Source organism: Tupaia chinensis, unplaced genomic scaffold, assembly GCF_000334495.1.
Source record: "Tupaia chinensis unplaced genomic scaffold, TupChi_1.0 Scaffold000394_1, whole genome shotgun sequence".
In the NCBI taxonomy this organism is placed as follows: domain Eukaryota; kingdom Metazoa; phylum Chordata; class Mammalia; order Scandentia; family Tupaiidae; genus Tupaia; species Tupaia belangeri.
The window spans coordinates 722,284-732,463 of NW_006159896.1; the positions used below are offsets into that span (position 1 = coordinate 722,284).

The window sequence follows — 10,180 nt, forward strand, 5'->3', positions numbered from 1 at the left end:
CCCCCCCCACCCCTCCAGCCACTATGCCTGTGGTACCCTCTGTGGCTGGCTTGGCCCCTCCTGGGGAGGCGGCCCTCTGCCTGGAGGAGGTGGCGCCTCCCGCCAGTGGGACACGCAAGGCCCGGGTGCTCTATGACTACGAGGCGGCCGACAGCAGTGAGCTGGCCCTGCTGGCTGATGAGGTGGGCTGGGCGCCAGGAGGGGACAGGCTTGTTAGGAATTGCCAGAGAACTGGGGCTGGGATGCTGGGCCCACAGGTGCCAGCCACGTCCACTGTCTTGGAGTGTCCACGGGATCTGGAGGAGGGCTGGATGGGGTGCTGAGAGGTCAGCCCTAGCCCTGAGGAAGCCATCCCTAAGCATTGCAGTGAGCGGCTGAGGGGAAGACCCACCACTGGGGGCAATGGTACTCAATGTGAGGAGATGGCTGTCACCACCAGTCCTGGGGCCAGATCTGCCCTTGGCCTGGGTGTGACCTGCCCTCTGCCCTCCCCGCAGCTCATCACTGTCTACAGCCTGCCGGGCATGGACCCTGACTGGCTCATCGGTGAGAGAGGCAACAAGAAGGGCAAGGTCCCGGTGACCTACTTGGAACTGCTCAGCTAAGCAGGCCCCTCCCGGGCCCCTGCCACCTGGCCAGGGCAGGAGAGGACGGTGCAGCCCTGCCACTTAATTTTGTTGGTGACACAGCTACGGGATGGGGCCACCAACCCTGTCCTGTCTGTGCCCGTTATCCAGCTGTGAGGGAGCCGAGGCCGGTCAGCCCCCACCCTGCCCTGCTTCTGACCATGGTTCTGGCGCCCCAACCCTGCCTGCGTCCTGAGCACCCCACCCCTGGCTCCCACTAAGGGATGAGGGGCTGCGGCAGCTGCACTGGGCCACACCTAGGCCAGGGTGGGGCAGTCGCAGATGGCCCAGGAAGCCTGGGTGCACCTTGGCAAGGAGAGCGCCCGCTTTGTTGCTGCCAAAGGCTGAGGGAGAGCGGCGTGGCGGGGGGCCGGGTGGCGGGGGCGCCGGGCACAGCCACTGCCTGGTGCTACGCCCCTGCGTCTCACAGCTCACGCCATGTCGGCGGCGATAGCCTTCACCTCTCCACTCACTTTTTAACTGGTGTTTTTACTTCTGCCTGTCTGCTTGCTCTAGCCAATGATGAATAAATCCTCGTGTGCGAGTCGCCTGGCTCCATCGCCCAGCTCCTGTTGGGTCAGGTGGGAAAAGGTGGTGGACGGGGCAGGAAGAGGGAAAGGAAGGCACTCCTGGGCGGGGCCTACACCCTCCTAGGTCTGCCCTCTTCCCCGAAGGCCTGCACCACCCTGGCGGGGTGGCTCTTCCTCTGCTCTCCAGGAACTGCGCTGTGCTCATCCATTCCTGAGACAGACCTGCCTGGGCTGTGGGCTGGGCTGCGGAACTTCCCCAGCAGTTTACGCTGAGTAACGGATCACTGTTGGCACTCCTGGGCCTGTGCCCATGTGTTCCTGCACCATGCTGTACATCCAGGTTGTACAGGTGAGGGAGGAAAAGTCAGCCACTTGCCACCTCAGGTACCAGTGGCCACGCAGGGATTCAAGCCCAGGTCAGCCAGATTCAGGAAGCCCCAGGTGATAGCCACGTTTTAGATGGCCCCAGTGGGGTCCAGCATTCACTGCCTTTTTTTTTTTTTAAAGAATTTTTTTGCTACAGGGTGCATGCACTCATTGGAGAGCCAGAAACACAGGAAACAAGAAATCACCCCCCTCCCCGCCATGTGCCCAGTTGAGTTTCAAGCTGCCAGGACTTGAACCACAGCTGTCTGCATGGGAGCCCAGCAACAGAACTGTTACACGATTTGCTTCTCTGAGGAGGCCAAGGCTGGTTGGCCCACTGCTGGGGCTTCCAGAGAGGGATGAGGAGGTTGGGGGGGTGAGCCAGAACAGGAAGGAGCAGAGCTTCAGGAGGCCACAGCCACGGGGAGCATGGCCAGTCCTGGGGGCAGCATAGGAGCTGGGTAGGCCAAGGAAGGGGGCACCTGACAGCACCCCACACCCCCCCAGGGTCAGGGCAGATGGTGTGGGCGAGTAGTCTGTGATGACTGCTCTGCCTCTGCCAAACTGCCGCCCATTCCCAGCCTGGGCTGGCTCGTCATTCCTGGGGTTGGAGGCACAGATCACACAGAAGCCTATAAACAACATTTTAATATTTGTATAAATAGACCACAGTATTACCAAAAATTGCAGGAACCAATCATGGAAAACAGATTTCAAACCTGTGCACCCAACCTCTCTCCTGGACTGCCATGCTGCTGGCTCCTGCCTCTCTCTGGGCCTCTCCCTGGGGGCACGTACAGAGGAAGGACCCCTCTGGGGCATTCCAAGCAGAGGGCCTGAGCACAGCAGACTTGGCCTCCCACCCCTGCTGTTGAACTCTTGATCTGTTACAAAAATAATGTCCACGGCAGGTGGCTGGGGTTAGGGCTGCCCTGGTCACAGAAAGCCCGCGATGGCAGCACCTGCGCGGGGCTGCTGGGTAGGCTGGTGGCATACGCAGGTGGGCTGCAGCCCCCGTCCTATCTCTGCACATGCCGGACGAAGGCCTGCACCAGCTGGATCAGAGGCTCCTGACTCTCAGGGCTGGCTTTGGAGGACAGAGCGGTGGACTTGCCCTGAGACGAGGGGAGGATGCCAGCAGCGGGGGAGCTGGGGGCTCCCCTGCGGAAGTAGCGCGAGAGGCTGGAAAGCAGTGTGCTCTATGAGGAAAAAAAGGCTTGCTGAGGCCCGGGTACCTCGGGGATGCCTTCCCTGCTGGCCCACCCCTCCCTCTGGAGCCCCCAATCCAGCAGTACCAACTCAGAGCTGAGCTCCTGCTTCATCCGCTGCTTGTCCCGGGGGTGCACAGCCGGGTCCCTAAGGTAGCGCATCGCCTGAGAGATGAGCAGGTAGAAGCAGTTCTCCATGGTGAAGAGCAACAGGGACCTGCAGAAGGGGCAGGTATTGGCTCTGTTGGGGAGGGCCAAGCTAGTGCCAGGTGAGCCATGTGGCCAAGGCACGGTGGACCCAAATGCCCCAGCTCCCTTTCAGGTCTCAGAGCAAGTCTTACTTTAATGTTCTTGTCCTTTCTGCCTGTGTGCTGAGCCCCACAGCCTGGGTGAGGGGCTCCTTCTTCTTGTCCAGCTGGGGAAGAGAAGCAAGCCGTATCACACTGAGGTAACAGGAGCTGTGCAGCCAGCCTGTCTCCCTGGGGCGGACGCTCAAAGGAAGGGACCCCTCCGGGGCATTTCGAGCAGAGGGCCTGAGCACAAGAGGACCTAGCCCCCACCCCTGCTGTTGAACTCTTGATCTGTTCTTACAGCTCCTTCTTACTGAGAGCCTCTTAGCAGCAGGCCCTGTGCTAAGAAGTTCTCACTAGTTACCTCAGTATAGTCCTCACAATAATTCTTAGAGGTAGATTAATTTTACCAAGAATAGGCTGGGGAAGGTGGGAAACGTGCCTGAGGCTGGCTGGGAAACAGCAGACTGGGTGGGAGAGCTGGGAGGAGGGCTGGAGTCTCGCAGTGCCCAACTTACCTCTCCAAGCATGTTGAGAGCCACGTTCACTGTGGCCAGAAGTGTCCCAAAGGAGGGGGCCACTTCAGAGTCAAAGGTGGGGGTGGTAAAGCTCAGGGCAAACAGGAAGTTGTATTCAGCAAGATCCAGGGACTGCAAGGCAAGAAAAGAGTAAGTAGGCCTCTGCTGAGAGCAGAGGCTCAAGGCACACAGCGCCCAGGAGCCTTGAGGCTGGTACCTGATCCAGCAGGATCTGACAGACATCTGGGGTGAAGTGGCGCAGAGCTGCCAGCGTCCGGCTGAGGATCTTGAGAAGGCCATACTGGACTGTGTGCAAGGCCCGCTGCTCCGAGGCCTCTGTGTCAGCAGCGGGCTGCTTGGAGGAGGGGCAGGAGGGGGCAGCGGGCCCGGTAGACGCTGTGATGGGTGGCCGCTGAACCCTGGGGGTAACCGCCGAGGGCATGCCATCCCCATTTTTGTTCTGCAGAGGGAAGGGATGAAGGTTAGTCCAGAGAAGCCAGGGGAGGCCGGCGGCGGTCGTGGGCCAGGGCAGGTACCTGCAAGTAGTGCTGCAGCATCTTGCGGCTATGCAGGAGGGAGGTGCAGGCCTGACACAAGTAGCCCAGGTTTACCTGCAGCAAGCACAGCTGAGGGTGAGGACCAGCCCAAGGCCCTTCACGACACTCTGCTCTCCACTGGCTGACACCCACCACCTCCCACCTACCCACAGCCACTAAGGAGCGAGACTGCAAACTCGGGCTGAAGGCTCAGGCCTGCTTCCCCGAGACCTAGCCAACTGCCTACAAATTACAAGGTTCTAAGTAAATACAGAAAATGGAGACCGTTCCTATTTTGTAGAAGAAAAAAAGTAAGAGGGAGACAGGGAGAAGTGACTTGACCAAGGTCACATGACCAGCAAATGACAGAAGCCTGACTCCAAGAGCCCGCATTCTTTCCCCACCCCCAGTGGCTGGTTCCCAGCTTCAGGCGGCTCCTGAGGATCCAAACCAAGGTCCAACAGGCCAAATTCTTACTGTCCTACTGCCCTCCACTGTGGAAGGCAACACTTAGCCAGACTAAGGAAGGTGAAAACAAATGTGCTCCCCAAGCAGAAAGCCCACCCCTGAGAAGGGATCGAAATTCCCTGGTGTGCCCATGGCCTCCCAGTCCCTAGGCATTCCCCAGAACCTCCAGGAAGCCATGTCTGAGACCCCCCACCTGGACATCACACATGAGTTGGGGCAAGTGGAAATGCCACTCCTTCCTGAAGTTGGAGAGCTGCAGAATGAAGCCCACGGTGTGGTCTGCCTCCTCCAGGCAGGCCAGACTCTGCACTGTCCTCACTGCGTTGAGGCACTGGGTAGGGGAGAGGGGGGTAGCTCAGGGACCTGACCCAGCTGCACCTCCCCTCCTGTGGGGAGGACAGGTCCTCAGCCCACAAATGCTGAGGAGGCAGTATTATACACGGCTCAGTGTGACAGTTACAGTTTCTGTCCACGTTGGGCCAAGACCATCCTCTTCACTTAGCAGTCGGGCTGCCAATTGGCCAGCAGTCTTACAGCACCTCAGAAACGAAGGCATCAACACCCTTCACCTCACCTCTGAGCCTCAAGCTCCATACTTTCCTGCCCCGAATGGTGGCCCAGACCCTTTCTGACCCCAAGACCCCACCCTGGGGATGCTGGCAGCCCCTGACCTGTAAGGTCCGCTCTTGATGGACACCCACGAAGTCCAGGGCCTCAGTCAAGAAGTTGTAGCGCAGAGTCTTAAGCAGCCTCTCCATCAAGGACATGGATAGGCGGTAGACCCCCGGCCATGAGGGGGCATCTAAGGACTTCCGAGAGGTGCTAGGTGTCTATGAAACACAAGACAAGCTCAGAATGTACGTCGCAGGAACCCAGCTGACAGGCAGCAGAAAGCCCCTAGAGTGGGCACAGCCACCACCAGGGCCAGAAAGCATCCACTGCTGGTGGATTCAAGGATGGAGCGTTGGGCAGCACTGGCTGGCCACATGACCCTGGACATGCCACAGCCCTGCTCTGGCCCTCACAGTGCTTCCTAAGGGCAGCTGCGCTAGATGAGCAAACCCTAATGCTGTATCAAACGCTGACTTACATTAGTACTTCTATCAAATACTACCTTATACTAACGTCCGTGAAAGGTTCAGGTGAAGGCTACTCTTTTTTTTTGGAAAGGTTTTTGCTGTAGGGCACGTGTGCTCGCCAGAAAGACAGAGACAGATAGACAGAAAGCGAGAAATCACCCCCCAGGGGGGATGGTGACACCGCAATCCCTTCTCCATTCTCTCGGGATCTTGGGCACGTGTGAGTTTAAGCGGGTCCTGGACTTGAACCACAGTCGACCACATGGGAGTCCAGTGACATAGCCATTATGCTAACTGCTGGTCCCAGATGAAGGCTACTCTTGAGGTCAGGGACATCTAAAACATTGTAAGTAACCAAAGTATACAGAGGCTAGGTGCTGAGGTCCCTTGTTCCTGGCCCAAAGGTGGGGTAAAGACACAATGAAGGGATGACAGGTGGCATGGTGGATAGGGATGCTGGACTCCCACATGGCTGGCTGACCCTGGTTCGAGGCCTGGACCTGGCAGCTGGCTTTCTTGCTTTCTCTTTCTCTCTCTCTCTGGTCAAATTAAAAAAACAAAACAAAACAAAAAAGACAAATGGAATTAAATAATTCATTCTTAAAAAAAAAGAAGACACAATGACACCCTGCCATTGGGAGAGGGAGAGAAGACCGCTGTCCTGGTAGAGGCCTGGTCCCAGGAGCCGGCTATCCATCTGGCTGGGTACTCATGCTATAATGAGCACCCCGCCCCATCTCCTGAAGGCAGTGCACAGCCACCAGGTGGTATCTCTTACTGGCAGAACTTCTTCCCTTGCTAGAGATTTGCCTGGGGCTAGGGAGGTGCCTTGCCACCAGCATATCAGACAAGCCCTAAGGGGAAAGCAAATTCTGGGGCAAGCAAAAGCACCAAGGTGGGGAGGGCACTGCTCAACGGGAGCTGCAGAACAGTCCAGCCTGGCCTCTAGACGAGCTCTTGGTACTCACCTGCACTGTGCCGTTGGGGCTGAGCTGGTACACACTCAGGAGGGGCAAACAAATGCTCTGGGTAATGCCAGCCCCAGCCACTGCTGCAGCTCCCTAGGAAGCAGACAAGGAACGAGATGGAACCTGAGCCTGCGGCCACTCTTCCGAGGGCAACACGAGCTTTCAGGCCAGAACATAGCTTCTGGGAGTGTCAGAACCCACCCTCTTGACTTTGGGCTGGCTTTATACCTGCTGGGTGCGGGCCAGAGTCAGAAGCAGGTGGAGCGAAGCCTCGGTGAAGTGCAGGTTCTGCTTCATGCGAAGGCTCACCTCCAGGGTGGTGAGGAGGGTGGGCAGGATGGGGAGCCTGCGGGTCACCTGCAGCCATGAGTCCCCATCCTCATCCACCTCACAAAGTTCCTTGGCCAGGTGTAAGCCCAGGACACACACCTGCTGGGTCCAGGTGCAAAGATGGATATAAAGGGAAGGAAGCAGTCCAGGGGGATGAGGAGGGAGCAAGGCCAGCCCTGGCCAGGGCTGCCCAACACCTCTTTGACCATACTCATTTCCAAGTGAGCTTGATACAGCATTTGCTAACTCTGCAGTTCTTTCTCCTGGGCCCACATCTCAGAATGGCAGCTATCCATAGCCTGACATGCTCCCCCTTAACCCATCTGCCGCCAGGCTGTCAGGACTACTTCCCCTTTCCACCCGGGCACCTCACCCAACTCCACCACAGGGGGTCTGAGTGATCTGACCCTTCACTGCACTACCCCATACCTGCCACCTCCTCACAACTCCTGTTCACACTCTCTAACCTCTCCTTCTAACAGTGGCTTTTCAAACTTCTTTTGACCAATACAGATGTCTTAGATTGCAGCCTGGATATACAAATTTATATTTTTTCACAAATAGTACCCACCTGACATCACACAAAGCAGGGCATAATGTGTTTTTTTTTTTTTTTTTAATTTTCTTCTACTTCATTAAGAAAGATGCTAGTTGTACCCAAATGAGCTAATTTTAAGACCCACCAATAGACCATGATCTAGCTTGAAAAGTGCTTTTCTACTGCATCTGGAGTGATTTTCTAGAGTACAAATTAGATCCCTTTTCCTGCTTAAAACCCTGAAATGGTTTCCTATTCCACTCTGGATCAGATCGAAGTCCTCCAACCTCACTGCCCTCTTTGCTCACATTGTACTTCCTCTGGTCGCCAAGTGATCTGGGCCAGGGCTGGTCACAGGCTCTTCTTGCTGTCGGAACCTTCCTGGCACCCTTTGCCTGCCTGACTCTACCAAGCCCTACTGCCATGGCTGAGAACGCATTTCCACATCACTGAGTGGGTCAGAACACAAGCAAGCCTGTCCTGCAGAACTCGTCTGGGAGGATTTCTCCGTGGTCTCTGATCTATCAATTTACCAACCAGGCAATGTCTCAGTCTCGCTCACCCCGTTCCCAGGGCCAGATATAGGGGTGGCAGATGGCAGGAAGACCGGACGCCTGTCAGGGCTTTCCCTCACCCCATCACGCTGGTCCTTGTGCAGGGGCCGGGAGCAGTCGTCAGTTTCCATGCTGTCTTTGTCCTCCGCAGCACTGCCTGATGCCAGACTATGGCGGGTCTGGTCCAAGAGTGCAATCACCTCTTCTTGGAGGGTCTCACAGACATTCAGCACCAGCTGGGAGTACTGGGGGATGTCACTTACTGCAGGGCAGACAACAGAGGGGACATGTCATGCTCACCAGGTCAGCTCTTTCTGGATACCGGATTTCCTTACAGATACAGGCTGGGAATACAGCAGGGTGCTGAGAGGGAGCATGTCTGTCCCGCAGGAGGTGAAGAGGAATGGGTGGGGAAGAAAAAACACTTCCTTGGTGCTGCGATATGGTTTGAAATTCTCCCTGGGATTGCCACCATGGGCGTGTGCTTGGTCGTCCTGGACTGGCCACTACATACATGCACAAGTTCCATAACGGGGGCAAGGAAAAGAGGGTGGCCCATTTTACTTATCAGTGGCATCTGACGGAAAGAGATAGACGCGTCTCTGGAGTTAATTGTCACTATGTGTCAGAGGGTTTGGAGAACACTGATTAAGGAAGCAGTTTCCTGACTGATGAAAAAAATAACTCAGTTATGGCCATCTATCCCTGCTAAAAGCTTATATAGTGTGTTACCTAGCATGCGGTGTGTTCTGTAATAGTGCTGAATCAGACTAAAATGAAAAAGAAAAAGAAAAAACACTTTTTTTTTTTGGAGAGGTTTTTTTTTTTTTCACTATAGGGCGCGTGCGCTCGCCAGACAGACAGAGAGAGACATAGAGACAGAAAGCGAGAAATCACCCCCCATGGGGGATGGTCACGCCGCAATCCCTTATCCTCCATTCTCCTCCCGGGATCTTGGGCACGCACGCACACGCGCCTGGCGTGAGTTTTAAGCCACCGGGTCCGGGACGCAAACCGCGGTCGACTACATGGGAGTCCAGCGACATAGCCATTACGCTAACTGCTGGTTCCCAAAAAACACATTCTTGAGGCAAGAGTTCCAGAAACTTGTGACCGTTAAGTGTTGGCTGTCCCGCCTGGCTAGCTGCCAAAGTGGGGCAGACTGCAGCCGCCACCCCACCGCCCTGCCTCACCTCTCAGCTCCTCCATCTGCAATACTGTGATGACTGCAGAGAACACTTTGGCCTTGGTCTTCTCCATGAGCTGCTGGTCTGCCTGCAGCACTCCCTCCAAGATTTCTGTCAACGGCCCAAGGATTTTGTCCACAGACCCTAACTCTCTGGAAAGAACACGAATGGAAAGCAGAAACATATGTTACATACACGCCACCAACTGCTTGCTCCACCTCAGGATGCCCAGGAAGCACCTCGTGCTTGCTCACTATGCACTCTGGTCCCTGTGTCAAAAAGCCAGCCCACTTCAGACCCATTTCCCTCCCTGCCCCAGGAAGGCAAAGAGAGAGGAGCAAGCAGGCTCTGAGGAGAAGGCCCTGGTCTCAGGCTGCCTCTCCCAGCACAGTGCTCACCTCTTCCACTGCCGGAGGAGGATAAGCAGCAGAGTGCACATCATGGAGCCGAGGCGGAGGCAGTTCATTGAGGCTGGAGCTAGGAGCTAGAGGAGACAGCAGGCCAGTTAGATGTCTGGCTTCCTGTAGGTAGGCATGGCGGGAGAAGTCACACTCCAGCCACAGGGCACTTTTCAGCCTCACACTTTCTTGCCCGGCAATGAGCTCACAGGGTTGAAACCAAGGGGAGGCCAGTGGCTGGCCAGACTGCAACCGACTCTGCTCACCCACAGTGGCCTGAGGTCTCCCAGGCCAACTTGAGCCTGCTGACCTGAGCACTTGTGTGACCGACAGAGCTCTGCTATCTGACTCTGGAAACTGTTCCCTAGGAGGAATGTGAAACCGCTCAGACACACTTACTAACGCTTTGGTCCCATCAAGCACGTCAAGAAAGAGCTGGCGACGCACTGCAGAGTCGGTCAGGTGTGTGATGTCTGCCTGCAAAGGAACAAAGGTTTCAGTTGGGAAAACTGCTCAGACTTTAGGAGCCAAGAAATCTGGGGTCATTAGTTAATTACTGTCTCCCCAATATTGGCACTAAGGGC

The 10,180-nt window shown here is 56.2% G+C and overlaps 2 protein-coding genes and 1 pseudogene across 6 annotated transcripts in view; 2 read left to right on the forward strand and 1 right to left on the reverse strand.

Moving 5' to 3' along the window:
- Positions 1 to 1,011, forward strand: part of SH3GLB2 (SH3 domain containing GRB2 like, endophilin B2) — a gene marked incomplete at its 5' end in the record, with an annotated part of 15,844 nt that extends 14,833 nt beyond the window's left edge. For all 4 annotated transcript variants that reach the window (XM_027773999.1, XM_027774000.1, XM_027774001.1 and 1 more), the window contains 2 exon segments: positions 33 to 182; positions 498 to 1,011. In XM_027773999.1, the coding sequence (XP_027629800.1) occupies positions 33 to 182; positions 498 to 605 (258 nt within the window).
- Positions 1,012 to 2,153: 1,142 nt separating this feature from the next.
- Positions 2,154 to 10,180, reverse strand: part of NUP188 (nucleoporin 188) — a 94,177-nt gene continuing 86,150 nt past the window's right edge. The window contains exons 31-44 of one of the 2 annotated variants that reach the window (XM_014589955.2): positions 9,996 to 10,073; positions 9,597 to 9,682; positions 9,205 to 9,350; positions 8,092 to 8,273; positions 6,818 to 7,018; positions 6,590 to 6,682; positions 5,214 to 5,372; positions 4,736 to 4,873; positions 4,075 to 4,149; positions 3,756 to 3,998; positions 3,539 to 3,670; positions 3,072 to 3,145; positions 2,818 to 2,947; positions 2,154 to 2,721 (exon numbers count right to left, since the gene is read on the reverse strand). In XM_014589955.2, coding sequence (XP_014445441.2) covers positions 2,542 to 2,721; positions 2,818 to 2,947; positions 3,072 to 3,145; positions 3,539 to 3,670; positions 3,756 to 3,998; positions 4,075 to 4,149; positions 4,736 to 4,873; positions 5,214 to 5,372; positions 6,590 to 6,682; positions 6,818 to 7,018; positions 8,092 to 8,273; positions 9,205 to 9,350; positions 9,597 to 9,682; positions 9,996 to 10,073 — 1,917 coding nt within the window. In that variant the 3' untranslated portion in view covers positions 2,154 to 2,541. Of the gene's footprint in view, positions 2,722 to 2,817; positions 2,948 to 3,071; positions 3,146 to 3,538; positions 3,671 to 3,755; positions 3,999 to 4,074; positions 4,150 to 4,735; positions 4,874 to 5,213; positions 5,373 to 6,589; positions 6,683 to 6,817; positions 7,022 to 8,091; positions 8,274 to 9,204; positions 9,351 to 9,596; positions 9,683 to 9,995; positions 10,074 to 10,180 lie in introns of both variants that reach the window. The other variant, XM_027774003.1, reaches the window with a different exon arrangement.
- Positions 8,285 to 8,834, forward strand: LOC102489784 (NADH dehydrogenase [ubiquinone] 1 alpha subcomplex subunit 1 pseudogene; annotated as a pseudogene).